Source organism: Microtus ochrogaster, chromosome 21 (genome assembly GCF_000317375.1).
Source record: "Microtus ochrogaster isolate Prairie Vole_2 chromosome 21, MicOch1.0, whole genome shotgun sequence".
NCBI classification, from domain to species: domain Eukaryota; kingdom Metazoa; phylum Chordata; class Mammalia; order Rodentia; family Cricetidae; genus Microtus; species Microtus ochrogaster.
In genome coordinates this window covers 10679829-10702010 of record NC_022022.1, presented here as the reverse complement: position 1 = coordinate 10702010, position 22182 = coordinate 10679829, and the positions used below count along the sequence as shown (strand labels likewise).

The 22182-nt window shown below is 41.2% G+C and overlaps 1 protein-coding gene and 1 non-coding gene across 2 annotated transcripts; both read left to right on the top strand.

The window, feature by feature from the left end:
* The first annotated feature begins 1162 nt into the window (after positions 1–1162).
* LOC101986957 (bile acid receptor-like) lies at positions 1163–17300 on the top strand. The gene is made up of 10 exons (XM_005357120.1): positions 1163–1226; positions 2320–2682; positions 5198–5338; positions 8548–8690; positions 8781–8885; positions 9020–9119; positions 9981–10094; positions 11656–11778; positions 12480–12593; positions 17053–17300. Exons 1-10 carry the CDS (start codon positions 1163–1165, stop codon positions 17298–17300), a joined length of 1515 nt encoding a protein of 504 aa, XP_005357177.1.
* Positions 5404–5563, top strand: LOC113457246. Its single transcript, XR_003377878.1, has one exon. It is a non-coding gene; the product is annotated as a U1 spliceosomal RNA (small nuclear RNA).
* Positions 17301–22182: the final 4882 nt, after the last annotated feature.

Genomic DNA, 22182 nt, shown 5'->3' with positions numbered 1-22182 from the left:
CTCTCTCTCTCTCTGTCTCTCTCTCTCTGTCTCTCTCTCTCTCTGTCTCTCTCTGTCTATCTCTGTCTCTGTCTCTGTCTCTGTCTCTCTCTCTCTCTCTCTCTCTCTCTCTCTCTGTGTGTGTGTGTGTGCGCACATTCATGCCTGTGGAGGCCAGGGAAAGATGTTAGACTGCCTGAGGCTGGTGTTGCAGGTAGTTTTGAGACTGAAACCAAACTCTGCTCTATGAGAAAGTAGCAAGTGCTCTTAACTGCTTAGCCATCCCTTCAGTCTCCTAGAACAACAGTAGTTTTGAGGGAATGAATTCGTGTTAAGAGCTGTGTTGAGTTTCACATGCACTAATCTGTGCCTTCCAATACCTTTGCTGGAAGAGTGTTGGTACAATAACTGATGAAGCCAAGGTTCAGAGAGGTATAACACAACATCCATAAGTAAGCACTGGAACAGTGTTTGAGTTGTAACTTCAAATTTGGTATGCTTCTAATGATTATTGCCAAATTTATTAAGTCATTTAAAGGCTAAGCAACAAGAAATTCGCAAAATTAAATAATTTGGTGTTTGAAAATATGAGAAATTGCTTGATTAAAATGGAAGTATAAGTCTCATGTATAAATTCTGCAAATTTTACTGTTTTTCTTTTCTAAAACATTGTGTGTCTGTGTGTGTGTGTGTGTGTGTGCGTGTGTGTGAACCCACACACGCACATGACATATGTGGGCAATGCATGTGTCATTGAGCACAGGTGGAGGGCTGAAGATAACTTTGTGCAGTTGGTGCTCCTCTCCCACCTTTACATGAGTTCTAGGAATTGAACTTGCCACTTCTGTTGCAAGCTTCTCTACCCCCTGAGCAATCTAACCAGTTTAAAATTTTTATTTACAAAAGAAAATATTGCAACTTTTGGTTGTTTTCTTGGGACAGTCTTGATATATTGCTCAGGCTGGTCTTGAACTTACGATGTAGTCCTGTTTGTTTACGATGAAGATTGTCCTGCCTCAGTCTCTAGAGTGTTGAAATTACAGGCATGTGCTACCATGCCCAGCTTTATATTGTAAAAATAAAATCATAAGTAATCTGTTACAATTCTCCCCCACCTCAGGTTTTATTCTGAAAGTGTCTAGCATTGCTGAAGTCAACAAAGCAGTGGAAACTGTATCAGAGAATGGCAAATACCTATGTCACTGTGTCTGATGGGTACTGTTTTGCTGAACCCGCACAGCATTTCGGTATGTAATAAGAAATGTAGTAGATCTGTTAAAACATTGTGTGTGTGTGTGTGTATGTGTGTCTGTGTCTGGAGAGATATCTCAGCAGTTAAGCTAAGCTAAACACTCAGACCAGACTCTGATTCCCAGCTCCCATAAGCTGTCTCACAACTTATGTCCCAGTTCCAGAGGGTTCAGTCCCCTTCCCTGGCCTCTTCAAGCACCGGGCACACCAGAAGTGCACAGACATATATTAATGCAAAATTCTCTCACACACAAAATAAACAAATCTAAAAAATGCACTCAATTAAAAATTAACTTGCAAGAATTGAAGTTAGTTTTAAGGACAAATAGAGGTGAACTTTTATGTTAAATTGAACCTGAACTAAAGGTTCCTGGAAAAAATTGTAAAGATTAGTTACTTATTCTCTATTTTATGTGTATGTCTCTGTGTGACTGAGTGGGTCTTCTGTGTAACAAGAGTGCAGGTGCCTGGGAAGGTGAGAAGAGAATTATACCAAGAGGCATCTCTCTGTATGACTTGGATGGGCAGATGTTTGCAAAGTACCAAGGACATTTCTAGATAAGGAGCCCAGGCAATGGCCTAGTTAACATAGGACTTATGGGGCATGGCTGTGGTCAGCCTGCCTCTGGGCCTGTGTGTGGGATGCTGAATGTGTTCTTACTGTGTCTGTAGCCTTCTCTGCTTAGGGCTTTGCTTCCTAGAAGACTTGTTTCCAAGAGGGACAGATTTCCCACTTATGTGTTGAGACAGTAATCATAACAAAGGAAATGCAAAAGGTAGGGGAAAAATTAATTTAAAATCTGGGATATATTTCCTTTTCCCTAAGGAGAGAGACTAGATTAGTGTATCCACCACTAGCAACTAATGCCTTTTCTTCTGGCTCCTAATCCACCTCTGTACTCTTCTGGGGTGATAGCATCTATTCTGTATTGTAGTTCTATATACTGTGCTCCTATTATGTTAGACAGGAAGCCCTAATTTGCAGTGTTGAACTAACATTCTGTTGAACATAAAACATTTTGAAGTTTGAAAACAATTATGAACATTTGATATTTATTTATTTATTCTTTTTTGTGTTAATAAAACTAGATATTTTGCCAGAACAAATCCACTACCAGCTGTGTGACACCGATTTCCAAGACCCACCCTATTGTCCGTATTCTACCACTCAGTTCCCTCCAGCTCTACAGTCCCCATCGTTACAAAGCCATTTCAACACATATGGCTTGGATCCACACTACGGTGGTGGCGGTTGGAGTGGACTTGATGCTCGTGAATCGAGTCAGTCTACTTACATGGTTGTTCACAATGAGAAGGATGGATTCCCTGGGATACAAAGGTCCAGACCAACTTGTTCTTTCCGCTGGAAGGGGCAGGATGAGCTCTGCGTGGTCTGCGGTGATAAGGCATCTGGATACCACTACAACGCACTTACTTGTGAAGGCTGCAAAGGTAAGGGCTAAGTCACAGCAAAACAGACAGCGCTGCACACTTGTGGTGTGCACACCCAGGCAGAACACCCACACATGTAGAAAACACTTCAGAAAACTTGAGCCGGGCGATGGTGGCGCACGCCTTTAATCCCAGCACTTGGGAGGCAGAGGCAGGTGGATCTCTGTGAGTTCAAGACCAGCCTGGTCTACAAGAGCTAGTTCCAGGATAGGCTCCAAAACCACAGAGAAACCCTGTCTCGAAAAACCAAAAAAAAAAAAAAAAAACAAAAAAACAAAAAAAAAAAAACTTGAGCAATCATGGCTTCTCGGCCTTTGGGCTAAGATCAAGTGTAAGCCATGAGAAACAAAACCAGGCAGAAGCAAGTTTAAAGGGATCAATTTGTATCAAAGGCAGGAGAATAAAATGTTAAGTTTAGGGTTAGTTTCTCTCTTTCCTTCCTTCTGTCCTTCCTTCCTTTATTCTTTCTTTTCTTTTCTTTCTTTCTTTTTTTTTTTTTTTTTGGTTTTTCGAGACAGGGTTTCTCTGTGGCTTTGGAGCCTGTCCTGGAACTAGCTCTGTAGACCAGGCTGGTCTCGAACTCACAGAGATCCGCCTGCCTCTGCCTCCCGAGTGCTGGGATTAAAGGCGTGCGCCACCATCGCCCTGCTTTCTTTCTTTTTTTAAACAGGGTCTCAGTGTGTAGTCCTGGTTGGCCTAGAACTCACTGTGTAGACCAGGTTGGCCTTGAACCCTAAGAGATCTGCTTGCTTCTGCCTTCTAAGTGCTGGAATTAAAGGTGCTGACATGAACCACCATGCCAGATCCTAGGGTTGCTTTCTTTCCTTCCCCTCTTCCTCTTCCTCTTCCTCTTTCTCTTCCTCTTCCTCTTCCTCTTCTTCTTCTTCTCCCTTTTTGAGACCAGGTCTTTCTATGCAGTCCTGGCTGCCCTGGAACTCATTGTAAAGACCAGGCTCTCCTTGAATTTGCAGACATCCACCTGCCTTTGTCTCCCAAGTGCTGATACTAAGGGCCTTCCCTGCCTCTTCATTTTTGATGAGGAGTTTCACATTTCAGTATCAAACTTAATACATACAAGCGAAGGCTTTCCTTTTTCCTGGAAGAATTTGATGCTGGAACAATACATGACCTTTTATTAAGATCAGAATGTTAGCCGGGCAGTGGTGGCGCACGCCTTTAATCCCAGCACTCGGGAGGCAGAGGCAGGTGGATCTCTGTGAGTTCAAGACCAGCCTGGTCTACAAGAGCTAGTTCCAGGATAGGCTCCAAAACCACAGAGAAACCCTGTCTCGGGAAAAAAAAAAAGATCAGAATGTTAATCGTGACATCCTTTTATGTGGTTGAAATAATTTACACTCTTGGAGAAAATCTGAAATAAATGACTTCTCTGATTCTAAGTCAAAAGATTTTTTTTTTCTTTGTAAAGAAAGAGAAGAAATTAAAAGTCTGGATGCAAAAGGCAGTGTTTGTGAAGAATGAGAGTCTTCAATTCTAATGGTTATAAGCAGTCCAGCCCTTCCTTAACCAATAAGTATGGGGATGGGAATGCAGGCAGAAGCCAGGGCACTGAGCACCTCATTTTTTACTTGGTCCTTGCACCCTCAGAAACTAACCAATCCAAACAACAGAAAACAGTTAGGGCAATGTAACATAAACAAACATGTATGTTCAGGGTAAACTTTTACCTCTAAGACTTCTCAACATTTGCAAAGAATTGCCAAATGGAGACTACAGGAAATGAAGTAACAGCATCCTGAGTAGCTGGGCAGTGCAAGGCTGCTTTTGAATTTAGCATCTCACCGTTGAAACTGAGCGGAACGAGGCACAGTTTTGAAAACCGAAGCTGAGCTTTTATTTTGCTGAATTGAAATCATGCAACAACTCTCTCAAATGTCTACCGACAGTGAATATGTAGAAGAACTTTAGAAGGGGCATTGACTAAGCTGGCAACCTCGCTGGAGGGAGCAGAAAATGGCAGGGATTGCCCTTAGGATAAGGTGTGAAGCTGGAGAGGGAAGAGAAGGTCTTTCTCCTCAGAAGCGGAAGTGCTGGAAGTGCTCCACAAGGGGGCGGGACAGTCTGGAGGGGCGCTACTGCCTTTGTGGACTGAAATCAAAATGTGGGGGTCTTAGGAAAGAGAGGCTTTTCTGACATTTTTGTTTTAGATGTTCACATATTCTATCAAAGGAACCTTGAGTGATGCTTTGTGGGATCTTGATATTCTGTAAAAGTTTAAAAATTCTTACAGGTAATTTACCTATAGTAGAATAGAGTCATCTTAATGTGATAATCTCCAGATGTTATAGCGTAAGGGACAACCTCATGAAGGACTGAGTACACTGATTGGACAGAATTAGGTAACATTCCAGATAAATGTATATTTAAGAAATACACATTTTATTTTATTGAAATAATCTAGTTAACTTGATTACTTTATTATGAAGGTAAAATGTTAATAAAAAATGAGCAGTAGCTAAAAATATCAATATTAAACTTTGAAAACCTTTGTCCTTAGGTTTTTTCCGTCGTAGCATCACCAAAAATGCAGTCTACAGTTGCAAGAATGGCGGCCACTGTGAAATGGATATGTACATGCGTAGAAAATGCCAAGAGTGCAGACTGAAAAAGTGCAAGGCAGTGGGGATGTTGGCAGAATGTAAGTGCTACTGTGTTTGTGGCTTGATTTTGTTTTTCTGAGGGGGATTCAACTTTTTTCCAGCTTTAATTACCTGGCAAAGAAGTCACCATGATCACGCAGGTGGTTTCCCGGGGCAGGGCTCACCCATTGCACCGGGGTGTGCTGACCCCTAGGATTTCCTCAAATGTGGGAAGCTCAGCTGCATAATTTGTATTGGTGGGGGGCTGCTTTCACACTCTCCACTGTACAATGACACTGAATTTAAAAATAATAAAATAGCCAGGTGGTTATGGCTCATGTTTTTAATCCCAGCACTCGGGAGGCAGAGGCAGGTGGATCTCTGTGAGTTTGAGGCCAGCCTGGTCTACAGAGGGAATTGTAGGATAACCAGGGCTGTTATACAGAGAAACTCCATCTCGAAAAACCAAAAAATAAAAATAAAATAAAAAATTCCAGGCTTATTGAGAGTAAAGCATTCTCTAAGAGTTAGTTTGAATATTGTCATGTTTGTTTACATATGGACACATGCACACCACACACATGTGTACATTGATTGCTCAGTATAGACGGCATTTTAAATTTAAGCAGTGATTTCCACAAACTTTTCTGTGTACTATTTTGCTCTAGTTTTGGAATCAGTCAAAGATTCATTTTAATTAGAAGTTCTTTTGGGGCTGGAGAGTTAGTTCAGCAGTTAATGGCACTTAGTCTCCGGCCCAGTTCCTAGTCTGCATGGCAATTATTCACAGCCCCAGTTACAGAGGATCCAGCATCCTCTTCTGACCTCTGCAGGAACTAGGTGTGCAAGCAACACACCAAATAAAATAAAATAATGTACATAATAATTTAAATGATTTTGTATTTTTATGTTACTTAACCTAAAATTATATACTGAGTGGAAAAAGTGCAAAATTTAAAGGTAGTAGTTCTCAAAAGCCTTCCTGATATTCAGGTATATACAGCCCATTGTTAGTTAACATATGGCTATCGGGACCTGTCTCCAAATACCCTTAGAGATTAGCACGTTAACATATGAGGTTTGGGAGACACAATTCAGTCCGAAGAAACCTGGAAAAATTGTCTTTTATTTATTAATTTATTTTATAGACAGGATCTCATTATGTAGCTGGCCTGGAGCTTGAGAAGTATGCCAGGCTGGCCTCAAACTCATCGAGATCCCCCTGCCTCTGCCCTCCAAGTGCTAGGATTAATAATGTCTGCCACTGTAACTGGACCAAAAGTTGCCTTTTAACCTGTGTCAGAAAATGCTTGTGAGAGGAACTTGAGTCTTCTGAGGGACTCTATAAGCAAACGAAACATCCTTTGCTGTAACTTCAAGGAATTCTTGTAAGCAGAGGCTGTGCTTTGTTTCCTGGCCGCGCAGACGCGAATAATCACACAAAAACTAGATTACTTACAACATTATTTGGCTGATGGCTCAGGCATATTTCTAGCTAGTTCTTACATCTTAAATTAACCCACTTTTATTGTTTTATATTTTACCACGAGGCTCGTGGCTTGTTACCTCTTGCCTCTTGGGTTGACTACATGGCATCTTTCTCCTTCGGTAGCAAATGGCGTCTCTTTGATTCCACCTACTCTCTCTATATATATCTCTGTTTGGATTTCCAGCCTGGCTTTATTCTGCCCTGTCATAGGCCAAAGAAGCTTCTTTCTTTATCAATGGTAATAAAACATATTCATAGCATACAGAGGGGAATCCCACATCAAATCGTGGCAAGATGAAGCAAAAGAATCGATGGGCATGATCATTGAATTGGTGAACATAAGCCTTATTCACATTATTCTTGCCATCCATATCCTGCCGCCATTGCTGTAGCTCTTCACACCACGTTTACCCAGTTGGCCTAATACTGTTGTGTGCTTAGTACTTTGAGCATCCCTTCCTCTTCTCCACTTCCTCCCCTTCTCGTCTTCCTCTTTTTTCTCCTTCTTTTCTCCTCTCTTCCCCCTCATCCTTCTTCTCCTCCTTTTTCCTTCCTTCTCCTTTTACTCTTCTTCCTCCTTAGTTTGCCTTCTTGCGGCATTGAAGGTTGAGCTCAGGTTTCCCACATATTTTACAATCTACCACTAAGCTACACCCATAGACTCCTTTTCTACTTTAAAAAAAATTGAAGACAGGTTCTGTCCAAGTTTCCCAAGGCTGGATTCAGTGTGTGATCCTCTTGTTATGGTCTCTTGAGTAGCTGGGTTACCGGTGTGTACTACCATGTCCAATACCTGATAGGTTTAAAATGGTTTTCTATTTTTGGGTATTCTTGTTCTCTGACAAATAATACTATAGAAGGATTTTAAGGTTTTTGTTTGGTGGTATATTTCAGTTCCTCATTTATTTTTATTTAATAGGTGTGTTTTAAATATTTATGAATACGACAGGTATATTGATACTTGTATAATTTTGACAAGTGACTTATGGTAGCTGTTGCTGGTCCAGTAAAGGCACCAATGGACGATTAAACATTCTATAAAAGCAGTAATCATCAGGCTGGAGAAACAGCTCAGCATTTAAGAACCTGCACTGCTCTTTCAGAAGACCTGAGTTCAGGTCCCAGCACCCACATTGTGGGGCTCACAACCGAGAATAATTCCAGCTCAAGGGGATGTGACTCTTCTGGCATCTGTGGGCACCTGCAGTCATGGGTGCGTAACCACACACAAACTCATATAAAGAATTAAAAGTAAATCTTTAAAAACAAACAAACAAAACAATCCTCAAATAAATATTATTCACATTTGAAAAATAACTAAATGCTTTGTCTGGCTTGGAGGAAAAATTGACTTAGCTTATTTTGAAAATCCTAAGAGTTTTTCTTAGTAAAGCCAGCAATAAAAGTTATAGATAGGTAATTCTACTATTCTGTAAAATGACAATCTCATTTCCAAGATGCAATTAATGTGTAAATTTTTTGTGTAAAAAGCTAAACGTAATTTGGAAATGAAAAATTAGCTCTCAGTTTTTGTCTGGTATGACTGTATTTCAAGGAGACAATATAGACATGAAGGGAAAGTAATACCAGACAGCTAGTTAAAGCACACATGCACAGGAGACGTCTATGACCGTAAACTCATTTAAGAGCATTTTAGTTAAAGCACACATGCACAGGAGACGTCTATGACCGTATACTCATTTAAGAGCATTTTCACCAAATCCTACAGTGTTATCTTCTGAGATGAAAATACTTTGTGTGAATTTTGTAACCTCACAGGTTTGCTCACAGAGATCCAGTGTAAGTCAAAGAGGCTTCGCAAGAACTTCAAGCAGAAGATTGCCCTTTACTCGGACGTCCACGTGGAAGATGACGGAGCAGACAGCAAGCTTGTATCATCCACCACCAGAACTGGAAAAGGGGTAAGACCTTTCTTCCATACCGTCTGCTGTTTCTTTATTGGCAATGGGTGTGCTAGGCACACCTTATGGGTGCCCTCTGTTTCCTTACAGGTTCAGGAAAGCATGACACTAACTCAAGAGGAACATCATCTTATGACTACCATAGTGACTGCTCACGAGCAATCCACGGCCCCTCTAGGGGAAACAAGTACGCTTGTATGTATCCTTCACTGGCAAGAGATAACTTGTAATGACTCTTATTAGGAAATGATACCAAAAATGGTTAAAATGTCAGTAATTATCTGAGAGAAAATACTATTTATCATTTTGATTTCTTTTTTATGGATTAGCTGCAGGAGTATTCCAACCCTGAACTAAGTTTTCTGAGACTCTCTGAGGCAGCAGCCCTGCACATACATATGCTGGTAAATTTTACCAAGGGACTCCCAGGTAAAACTCTGTTTCATTATTTTTTAAAGATTTATTTTTATTTTTGGTGTTATGTATGTTTTGTCTGCAAGTATGCATTCATACCATGTACACACCATATCATGGAGGTCAGAAGAGAATGTGGGATCCCATGGAACTGGAGTTACTGACGGTTGTGAGTCACCATGTGGGTGCTGGAAACCAAACCCAGGTCCTCTGCAAGAATAACAAATGCTCACAACCACTGAGCTATCTCTCCAGCCCCAAATTCTCTGTTTTTAAGGGAAAGGGGTAGCACAGCAAAACAAAACCTCCAGGGTGAGACTGATTGATTACACAGCTCAGAGGCACTCGTCTAATGTGGGGGAGGCCCTGGCTTCAGGAGAAAACTTTATTTTCCCAGTAATGCTACTTCTATCTTAAGAAAGAAAGCTTATTTTATCTACTTCAATTAATCAGGTGGGTGTTAATCTAAATATTTGCAAAATTTATTATAATGATGTAGTTTTTTTCAGATGAATCAGGAAATAAAGAAATTCTCTACAGTACTAGAACAAGTCACAGTTGACTAAACTCTAGTTATATATAACTCAGTTTTTTTATATTTGCAGGTACAATAGCTCACTGTAAGATTACATTCTTCAAGGCTAAAGCAGCTATATTTGCTTTGTTATTGCTGGAAGAGAAGTGTCACCTAGTTCTGATGAAAGTCTAAAATATTACCACGTAGAATCAATAATTTTATTCAGCTTTGAATTTATGTGTTGTGATTATTCCCAAGAAGCACTTAGGGATGATAGGTAAAGAAATATTTTTTAAACACTGAATTCATGAATATTACCTTTGGGTTATCTTGTTTCTTCATGCTTTGTGTTTTTTAAGGGTTTGAAAATTTACCCAGTGAGGATCAGAGTGCATTGCAGACGGGGTCGAACACTGAAGTGATGTTCCTTCATGCAGCCCAGCTTTACAGCAGGAAAGAATCAACCTCCGGAAGTAAAAAAAAGAAAAGATTTTCATCTAACTTTCACATAATCATGTTAAACTTAGCAACAAATGATGTAATATTAAGTATTCACATATACAAACACATTTTTATTTATTTATTTTTATTTATTTATTTATTTATTTTGATTTTTCGAGACAGGGTTTCTCCGTAGCTTTTTTGGTTCCTGTCCTGGAACTAGCTCTTGTAGACCAGGCTGGCCTTGAACTCACAGAGATCCGCCTGTCTCTGCCCCCCGAGTGCTGGGATTAAAGGCGTGTGCCACCACTGCCCAGCAGAAATATGTTTTTTTCAAATCAATCAACCTTTTTTTTAAATTTTTTTTATTTCTTTGGTTTTTCGAGACAGGGTTTCTCTGTGGCTTTGGAGCCTGTCCTGGAACTAGCTCTGTAGACCAGGCTGGTCTCGAACTCACAGAGATCCGCCTGCCTCTGCCTCCCAAGCGCTGGGATTAAAGGCGTGCGCCACCACCGCCCGGCCTCAATCAACCTTTTTAATAGAGCAGGAAACCCATCATTGTTCTAGTGTGTGCATGCAATAATTTTATGTTGGTTGAGGATAAAGGAAGAAGCAAAATGACAAAAACAAAAACAAAACATTTTGCCAGCAATGCAATGTCAGCTGCCTTCACTAGCTGCACTTGCTTGTTGTAATATGAGCGGCGGGGCTGCGTCCCCAGCACCCCAGCCACTTGGCTAGCTCATGCCCTGAAATAATTACACGGACACTGTATTCTTTTAATCACTGCTTGGCCCATTTCTATCTAGCCTCTTCTACGCTAACTCTTGTACCTGGACTAGCCCATCTCTAATAATCTGCTGTAGCCCACAAGGTGGCTTACCAGAGAGATTCTAGTCTACGTCCATCCTGGGTCGGAGCTTCATCGAGTGTGCCTTAGAGAGCAGAGCTATCCCCGCCTCCGCCCAGGAGCCGGGAGCATGGCGTCTCTGAGGCGTCTGCCCCTGAGAGGAGAGCTGTTGAGTCTCTGAGCTCACTTCCTCTTCCTCCCAGCATTCTATTCTGTTTACTCCTCCCACCTATGTTTTAAGCTATGAGGCCAAGTAGTTTCTTTTTATTGCTTAACCAATGAAATCAACAGATTGATATATGACACTCCCACATCACTTGCTACAGTACTAACCTTCTTAAATTTACTTATTTATTGGTTGTTCTTCCCTGTATACACTAAACCATAAGGTTGTTAATGGGAGACTCCTGATAGCCTAGTCGGTGATTGTTTGAATAGTGTTTGCTTTAGAGTCTCTGCAGCCTCTGATGCACTAGAGTGATGCTTGGAGGGTGTGCGGATTTTAGAAAGACATTCTTTATAGTATCATGGAAAACTCACTTTGGAGGGTCTTCTCTACACTCTTTCTGCAAAATATGAGCTATTAATCTGGTTTTGCATTCCAGTAACAAAAATGCTAAAGATATTATTTTAGGGGATTGTTTTTCACATGATAGTTATATTGGATTCTGAAAAGATAGTGAATTTGCACTCTATATAATGATTAGGGGGAAATTAGAGTTTGTATTTTTCTCTTTTGCCAGGTACTATGAGACCATCAAAGCCCTCAGCTCGTACACGGAAAGCACATAATCAGGGCAGTGATGAAAATGTTTATTCTTTGGAAAACCTTTTCAAGGAAGGCGGTCCTTCTGCTACTCTAACTGGTAACATCATGCAATACAAAGTATCAATGCAAAGGTGGCCTTGCTTCCTTTTCTCCCTTGTTTTAATTTTATTACAAGGAGAGTGCCATGGGCTCTTCTCACGGTTGCTGGTTTGTCTGCCAAGAGTGTTTCAGTGGTGAAAACCTTTGTAGACACAGCCACTACATTTGTTAATGTTAGGCAGGTCACCAGTGAACATTCTGTTTGTAACCATGTTCTTTTGGCTACAACACTGCAATTCTTTCCATATATAGGTGGGAAGCTTCTGAATTGTTCTTGTGGGTGCTTTTCAAAGTTTCTTAGGTTGCTGATGTCATATACAGCCAACATCACAGCATCAACCACTTTTATGGGTAGAAGAGTGAGCCTTACTGTGGATAATACAGAAGCTCCCAGAGAGGGGCTTCTGCAGGCTAAAGGCTCTCAGTCCCACAGCCTCCTATTTGGTCCACATGGTGACCCCCTGCCATTGTTCTGGTCTTTCTCAACTGCCCACCTAATAAGCCCACTACTGAGGTTCAGGCATGGCCTTCCAGAGCACAGCAAAGGGAATCATTCTTGCTGGCCGTCACAGAGGCAGCCATCCTGAGTCCCACCCTTGCTTCATTTTTCTTAGATTTGCTTGCGAGAAAGAAAGATAATCACAATGTGTTTGCGTCTGTTACATTCTGATGAAAATACACTTATATTGATCTTTTTAGGTATTACTAAAGAATTCATTGCTTCACTGTCCTACTTCTACAGAAGAATGAGAGAACTTAATGTAACAGATACTGAATACGCTCTGCTTACAGCGACAACAGTGCTTTTCTCAGGTAAAAACTGCCAGCTTTAAGGCACTGGGTGACATCTGCGCGGGATCATGAAGTTGCTGGCTATTCATCTGCTCACTGAAGTCGAATGCACTGATCATTCCATCACAGTTTGCTCGATGAGACTCCTTTAAGCTCTCCGCGGTGTTATAATTTTCTGCATCTCAAAATGGCTTTCCTGCCCTCCTGCCCTCTTGGATACCTTCTCCCAAGCCCCTGAGAGAGAAAGTTTCTTTAGGGAGTTAGCTATAATCTAATCTCCGTTTTACTCCTTTTACTCTTGAATCCTCTACAGTCAGATTTCCCTCCATCCTGTCCAGTTCACCATAACCCGTCAATAGCTTCAGGTTCTTGGCATTGCTGATCCTCCAGGTCAGTTCTCCTCCGTCTTCATCTTACTCAGCCCATTAGTTATGTTTGGTAGAAAAGCTCATAAGCACTTAAAAGAAAGCAACAGTACTTCCTGTTTCCTGTGAGCTTTCGGGTGGAGTTTTGTAGCCATGATGAAGATCTCTGGTGTGTTGGGAGGACTCCTCACGCTTTTTGTGTCAATTCATCATCTTCTTGACATGATGTAGTCTGCTTTACACACTGGCTTCAGGTTAAAGTGAGACAGTCGCTCAGCATGGGTACCACATCGCTTCAGGCCACTGAAATCTTCCCAGGGTACCACTGCCCCGTCTTGATTGATCAGGCAGGACATATTTGTGTTCTCTTTTATTCTAACTTTCTGTGGCATCAGGGTTCAAGAAGGCTCACTAGGTACGCTCATTGAAAGGGCAATCATGTAGGCTCCAGTGCAGCCAGATTTCATTATCCACTTTCCAGTACTGGATAGCAGTGTTTACAGTCATCTGAACTTGAATATTTGGAAAATGAGCTAAGAGTGTTACCTAGGAAAAGTTCACCCTGGCTGGACCATAAAAGTCTTCTTTCAGATCAGTTTAGGAGGGGGCTGGAGAAATGGCTCAGAGGTTAAGAGCATTGCCTGCTCTTCCAAAGGTCCTGAGTTCAATTCCCAGCAACCACATGGTGGCTCACAACCATCTGAAATGAGGTCTGGTGCCCTCTTCTGGCCTTCAGGCATACACGCAGACAGAATATTGTATACATAATAAATAAATAAATATTTTTTTAAAAAAGATCAGTTTAGAAATTCAGCTACAAATTCTGCATGGAGCAGTAGCTTAGAGCTCAGGTGTGCTGGCTGTCTGAGGATTCCACTGTCTCTCAGAAGTGGGACTAACAGTGTGAATGACCAACATCCTTTACACTTCTCAGTAGGATCTTCTAAAACAAGGACCATGCCATGTTCTCTGCCTGTAAGAATGTTTTCAATGGGGCACAAGGCTCGCCTAAATTATAATTTGTCATTAAGATATTTTTTCATTGAGGTTTTATGGTGAGAAGAACTTTATCACTTTTATCTCTCCCTTCAGCTGATCCTTGTTTAATGTCTGTTCTCAGGGCTCAGATATTTATTCCCAACAACTTACCCGTTCATGATCTTGGCACTTCTACTTACTGTTAGGTGGAAATGTTAGGTTCTCCTTGCAGACTGTAGTCCAACCAACACCGTGTTGCCAACTGTGTTGATATTCAATACCACAAACAGAACCAAAATGGTGCAAAAACTGTAAAAAAGCCTAACAGTCTCAAGACGTTTCCACTCCAAACCAAACCACCCGACCACTAACTCATATGGGTGTTTTTCTTTTGTTAGCCATTTAAAAATATTTATTTGAGTGTGTGTATTTATGTGTGTGTGTGTTTGTGAGTGTACATATCACATATGTGGAAGTCAGATAACACCCTATGGGAGTTGGTTTTCTTGTTCCACCATGTGGGTCCTGGGGATTGTACTCAGATAGTTAGGCCTATCTGACTGAGGCATCCCACCAACCTTGAGAGCTTTTTTTGTTTCACTGAATCTCAGGAACATCACCCCCTGCTTGTTGGCAATTCTGTGTCTCCTTTATTCTGCCCTCTTCATCTCTCACAGTGATAAATATTTAAGTTGTTCTAAGACTCAGTTTTCTTTTCTTTTCTTTTTAAAAAAAGATTTACTTATTTATTATGTATACAGTATTCTCAGTATTCTGTCTGCATGTATGCCTGCAGGCCAGAAGAGGGCACCAGATCTCATTACAGATGGTTGTGAGCCACCATGTGGTTGCTGGGAATTGAACTCAGGACCCTTAGAAGAGCAGGCAATGCTCTTAACCACTGAGCCATCTCTCCAGCCCCTCAGTTTTCTTTTAAATTAACTCATTATTTTATGAGTATGTTTTGTCTGCATTTGGTGCACCATGGTGTGCCTTGGGCTGCCGAGGTCAAAAGATGCCAGATCTGAGAAGGCCCTGTTTTCTTCTGTACTCACTTCTTTCATGACTTCATCCTATCTCTTGGCATTAAAAGTCAGTGTGCATCTGATACTCACAAACTTATCTGCCAACTTGGTGTGCTCCCCCAGACCTAATTAAATAGACTCCTTAAGATTTCCATGTGCCTGTTGAGCAGGTATTTTAAATGTAAAATGCTGAAAGCTGAACTCCAGAGACTTTTCAACCTCATCCTTTTATATTTCCCCTCAACTTATACTAAACCATATCTCCATCTTCCAAAAAATCCGTAACAGGGCTGGAGAGATGGCTCAGTGGTTAAGAGCATTGCCTGCTCTTCCAAAGGTCCTGAGTTCAGTTCCTGGCAACCACATGGTGGCTCACAACTATCTGTAATGAGGTCTGGTGCCCTCTTCTGGCCTGCAGACATACACACAGACAGAATATTGTATATATAATAAATAAATATTTTTAAAAAATCCTTAAATCTTTTCTTTCTCCTATACTAATAACACATATGCACCAAATCTGTTGGCTCAATTCTAAAGTATATCTCTAGCACTTAACCCTATCCTTCCTTCCTTTTTTCTTTCCTTCCTTCCCTCCTTCCTTCTTTCTGTCTGTCTTTCTTTCTTTTATTTATTTAATTTTTCTTTGTGTAGCTGTTCTGGAACTCACTCTGTAGACCAGGCTGGCCTCGAACTCAGAGATCCAACTGCCTCTGAATCCCGAATGCTGGGATTAAAGGTGTGCACCACCACTGCCTGGCTTGCTTCTTATTGTTTCTAGCCTAAGCAGTGCACTTGAATCCACTTATCTAACTGAAATTTCTGGTTCTCTGCTCTTTGACTTTCTGTTCACTAGTACTGAGAGGGACTCTCTGAAAATGTAAGCCAGATCACATCATTCACTCCTCTGTTTGTACCCGTTGGTGGCTTCCTATTTTGCACAAATTGAAGCTAAAGTCTTTCTATTATTCTCTATTGTTCCTTTTTCATCCTCTACCTGGCCACACTGCTTTTGACAGAAATCCACTGAGCACGGCAAGCTCTTGTGCAGAGCCCATTGTTATTGTTTCATCTTTTGCCTCTTTTTGCTTAGAGTCCCATCTGTTCCCTGTTTACTTTTCTCTATAGCACATTCTTATTTTATTTTTGCTTTGTAAAAGTTTTTTATTCATATATTTTTGTTGATGTGTATGTCTTCCTTGTCTGCATATGAACTTCATGTGCACAGTGCCTGTGAGCCCAGAAGAGGGCATCACATCTCCTAGAACTGGAGTTACAGATGGTCGTGAATCACATGTAGGTGTGGGAATTGAACCCCAGTATTTGGGAAGAGTGGCTAGTGTTCTTAACTGCTGAGTGCTCTCTCCAGCCCTCTATTTTTGCTTCTTAAGATGTATTTGTCTCTCTCCTCCCCCACTCACTGCATATTAAGAATATAGGTACAATAAAAGGAGCCTGTGAGGTTCATTGCTGCATAGTTAGTGACCCCCATGGATGAGGCTGCTGAAGCCTTCAGAATTTCCCAGTTGGCTCGTATCTCAGGGTAGGAAGCCACAACGTCTTACCCTTTGCTTCCTGTTGGCTGTAGAGACATTACTTGCTATTTTAAAGATCCAGGCAAGTCTCTCACGCTGTTATATTCCCACCATTACTCACTGATCCTCTCCTTCCCCTGGGACTGTGTGGAAATTAATGCTCTACGTTTTGGGGAGCTGATCTGAAAAGTGTGATAAAGGGCCGGGCGATGGTGGCGCATGCCTTTAATCCCAGCACTTGGGAGGCAGAGGCAGGCGGATCTCTGTGAGTTCGAGACCAGCCTGGTCTACAGAGCTAGTTCCAGGACAGGCTCCAAAGCCACAGAGAAACCCTGTCTCGAAAAACCAAAAAAAAAAAAAAAAAAAAAAAAAAAAAAAGTGTGATAAAGGTAGAGCATAGTGCAGTGGAATACTGTGAGATTAAATAAAACGAGGAACAAAGACAATGATCAAGTCTAATGTGAATTAGGGTTCTGTAAGCACTTGTGACTTGTATTATTTAATAGTTGCATTATTTTAAATGAATTCATTATTTCTACCACTTTAAATCAACATTTAAGATAAATCTCTTTTTCAGATCGTCCGTGTCTTAAAAATAAGCAGCATGTAGAAAATTTACAAGAACCTGTTCTCCAGCTTTTGTTTAAGTATTCGAAACTGTACCATCGGGAAGAGCCCCAGCATTTCGCGCGCCTCATAGGGCGGCTTACTGAACTGAGAACTCTGAGTCACAGGCACTCGGAAGTCCTCAGCGCCTGGGAAACAAAGGACCCCAGACTGCTTGTGTTACTCTCTGAGAAATGGAATTTGCATTCATTTTACTGAAATGGAGAACGCTGAGGTTTGTCTTAAAATTTCAAAATCAAAATTGGATGGCTGATTGGAAAACCGTAAACTACTGTGTTACTACACTTCACTATAAAATGGAGATCTTAAGGGTTCATCAGGTTTTGTGGAATTTTGGACTCTCAGTAGAGGAACACTCTAGGATTCTTCTCAATGGAGCCATGTGGAGGCACATTCCCTGTATTTGGGAGATGGAGGCAAGATCCTGAGTTTAAGGCCATCCTGGGTTGGATAGTAAGACCTCATCTCAGAAGAAGAGAGAGAAGAACTGATGGTCATCGTTTCTTCATGAGTCTTTTTCCTAAGGAAACTAATTGTTTTCATTTAGCTGAAAATATCCAATGTATAAATGTGAACAGAGGATAGTTGTATAGTTGTATAAGGCAGGGTGTCTGCCTCACTGATTCAGGACACGCTGATGGAATAAGAAGCTGATACTTAAACCTCTTCTTGTGATGGCATTTCATGGATGATTAAAGAGGAAAAGATCTTTTCAAATTGTGTCTTTGTATTTTTGAAGAAGTATATGCTAATTATACAAAATAGTGAGTTCCGCTGAGAAAATTTCATATATATATGTATATATACATATATATGTCTATAAGATATTTCAGTTGTATTTACCACCCACTGTGTACTCACCGCACAGTGCTGGTGCCCTTCTTGTCCCTCCATTGTCTCCTTCTACTTCCATGTCTTATAACAATAGATTCACACATGCAAGAAAACATCTGACTCTAGTCTGAGTCTGGTTTATTTCCCTGAACATGAAGATGTCCATCTGTTTTTCTGCAAATGACATAGTTTCATTCCTCTTAAGGACTGAATTGTGCGCGTATATCTGTGTATATCACATTTTATTTATCCACCCATCTGCTGATGGCACCTAGTTTGATTCCATATCTTGGCTACTGTGACTAGTGCTGTAATAAACATAACTATGTAGGTGTTACAATTTTATGTGACTCTTGATTTAGGTGTTTTCCCAGAAATGGTATAGATTATACAGTAGGTCTACTTTTAGATTTGAAGGAAATGATATAGTGATTCCCACAGTGACTACTTCTCAACAGTGTATAATGATTCCTTTTCCTTCAAAATTCTTACCGACAGTTGTTTTTCCCTTTCTTTTTTTAATAAAAAAAAATGTGTGTGTGTGTGTACCAAACACATTGTGAACATCAGAGGACAGCTCTGTGGAGTGTGTTCTCTCCTTCCACTTTTACGTGTGTTCCATGGATTGTCAGGCTTAGACACAAGAGCCTTTATCTGCAGACCCGTCTCACCCACCCCTATCCTGCTGTACCCTGTGTGGCTTGGTGTGGAGGCTGAAAAAATGCAGGCTCATTTCCACCTTGTCTGCTATTTGGAGACTGATAAGCAAGGTTGCACATCCCAACTCAGGAGGTGATTGCCTGATTCTTTTATTTTTTTTAAAGATTTATTTATTATGTATACAACATTCTGCCTCCATGTATGCCCGCACGCCAGAAGAGGGCGCCAAATCTCATTACAGATGGTTGTGAGCCACCATGTGGTTGCTGGGAATTGAACTCAGGACCTCTGGAAGAGCAGCCAGTGCTCTTAACCACTGAGCTATCTCTCCAGCCCCCTGCCTGATTCTTTTAAAATTAAGATAGCTCATTCTAGTAAGTCCTTGCCATTCTGACAGGTGGTCAGGATATGCAAATGTTCTTCTGCTCCTTCTTTTGTAACTATGAGGTCACCTGGAGAGGGGCAGTCTTCAGAATACCTGACCTAGAGCACCTTTGCAACCTAGAAAACAGAATGCTAAAGATTTGATGTTTTAGAGTGATAAAGCCATTGACTGTGTGAGTTATCCTTTGTATCATGTTAATAAAGTCTTTTGTTTCCCCATTCCCCCCCTCATTTATGTTGGATATAAAAGCTGTGGAAAAATAAACATGGGTGAATTTCAGGATTTTAGTCACTGGAATGCCCTCCTGATACTTTCTATGGTTTCTGTTCTGTTATTTTTTATGCGTCTTCATATTTATTTTTACTTATATTTCTTCGATTTCCACGCCCCTACCCTGGCAAGAGGTGATTTTGTCAAGACCGGTTCTCCACAGCTTGGTTCTGGAAGCCTGGCTGGGGTGATGAGTGAATGAAGAAACGACACAAGGCAGGAAAACTGGGATTGCTTGTTGTCTTAGTTCCTTGTAACATGAAGGGCCAGGCCTGCTTGTTGTTGGGGTTTTTGTCCTGCCCAGTACCCCACAACTGTTTAGCCCCAAAGAAAATCACACATAGGTCTCCATAAATTATAAGCTGATTGGCCCATTAGCTCTAGCCTCTCACTGGCTAACTCTCACATCTTGATTAACCCATTTTTCCGATCTATGTTAGCCATGTGGCTCAGTACCTTTTTTCAGTGGGGCAGATCACATCCTGCTGCTTTGGTGGTCTGGGGAGGAGTGGGAGGAATCACTTCTTCCTTCCCAGAATTCTCCTTGCATCATTTCTATTTCCTGTTTGGTTTTCCCACCTATACTTCCTGCCTGGCCAATCAGTGTTTATTTAAAACATGATTGACAGAATACAGACAATTCTACCGCAGTTCCTTTTCTATTTTTGTGAAGAGACATTACGACCAAGGCAATTTATGAAAGAAAGCGTTTAATTGGGGGCTTGCTTAAAGTTTCAAAGAATGAGTCCATGATGATCATGGCCAGAACCATGGCACCAGGCAGGTAGGCATGGCACTAGAGCAGTAGCTGAGAGGTTACATCTAATCTGCAAGTTGGAGGCAGGGGACATAAGAGGGGGGATGACTGGGCCTGGTATAGGCTTTGGAAATCTCAAAGCCCATCTTCAGTGACACACAGCTAATCCTCAAACAGTCCCTTAAGTAGGGATCAAGGAGTCAAATATAGGAGAGAGTTGGGTCCATGGTTATTCAAACCACCACAAGTGGGCCTTGATGGAGGGTACCAACTAGACAACAACCTAGAAGCTTAGCATATTTATTGTTCATCACAAAAAGCGTCAGGTTAGCTAGTCTTGGTTGAAGGCCTTTGTAGCCTGGCAGTCTAAAGTTGCAGTCATTCTGGAGGAGGAATAATTCTGCAGGTGATAGTTTTTACACACATGGTCAATATCTATATATGGACCAGAGGAGGGCTTTGCTATTATCATGAATCTGAGGCATTGGTCCTTGGCATGGCTGTAGTCCTGTCAATAATCCACATTCCACTCAGTTCTTCCTCTGATTTATACTTCTAAATTTATTCCAAAGAAAATAACAGCTAAAGATAAAGAAACACATTTTAATACTATGTAATGTAAAACTCTGAGATGGTCCTGTACTACCTCTATATGGTACTACAGGTCAGTCAGTACACGAGCTGAGAACTGGGCTGAGAGACTTAAAAACATACAGAGAAACACAGAGACAGAGACGTGGATCACTCTTGATACAAGAGTGCCAAGTTTATTGTGCTCAGGAGAAGCTTATATAGGGCTCTGGCCACGCCCCAGCTCTTGGGATATTTTAGCAGCAGACCCAGCAGCCTGCCAGCCTGCTCAGAGCAGAGGAAAACAAGTTGTTTTGCTCAGAGCAGCTGCAAGCATAGGAAAACAAGCTGCTCACAAGGAATTCGGGGTCTAGGGGTCCACAGCCCCCAATAGCTCCCAACATAATGTCACATATACAAATACCGTGAGACTACCCAGTACAGCTTGACTTCAATAGCTAAATTTTTAAATGAAGGTCTGAGAAAATGTTAATGAGTTCTTTGATGAAACTATCAGGCTTGGTGAATTTGCCAAAATTAATGTAAAACTGAGGAGGCAAAGATGAAACGCTTTAGAAAGCAGTGTTTTTAAATAGCTTCATTTTTCTTTCCTTTTTGAACAGACACAGATTAAATAGTCTCTATGTGGATGCACAATGATATCCTCTTCAACTGTTTTTTAAATTCAAGACTGCGGGTTTAAACAGCAGGCTTACATTTATAGCATACACATAGTAGCATAGGATATAAAAAGTAGCACTAAAACCCTATGAACACTATTTATAGAGTGCATTGCTATTACAAGGCCACTGTTTGGGAACGAGGAAGGGGAGAAGGAAAGAAGGGAAAAAGGAAAGAAACAGAGCAAAAAAAAGCAACTAAAAATAGCCATCTAGGTACCTCAGGGAACTTTAGATTGTGGATACAATGTGATCCCACAGGCAACACTTCCTCAAGCTCCTGCTTCCAGGCTTTCTCAACATGACAACTGTGAGCCCAGGCTGCTATTGTTATTTGGTAACAAGAACAAGAGATGAAAATTGGTTCTGAGAAGTGGGATATATAAACACAACAAATCTGACCTTGTGGTTAATACATTTTTGCAAGGATTTTATGGGAGAAATTTGGAGAAACATGAAGTTGCTGCAGAGTTTAAGTGTGAAGGTCACAATTCCAACAGTCGAGAGTGCCGTCCTGGCTCATGAGGTTCCAGAAGGAAACAAAGACTCTATCAGAAATTGCACTAGAGACCACTTCAGTTAAATTCTGGCAAAGAACCTGGCCACATTATTCCCATAGTCTGAGAAATTGAGATTTAAATAAATAAAAGGATTAATTTGGTAGAAGTTATTTCAAGATAGCATGTATTAGACTGTGGCATAGTTTTTTCCCTACTGCTTTTAGCAATGTTTGCAACAATTGAGAGGAAGGATATGAAAAATGTGCAGTTTTGTGGGGAAAGGTGTATCGGATTAATTAAAAATGCTGCAGGATCCCCGAGTTGCTGCAGCAGGCAGCGGGGCATGAGACCACACCACAGGTCCCTCAGTGGGGGCAGGCAGCGGGGCATGAGACCACACCACAGGTCCCTCAGGGGGGCAGGC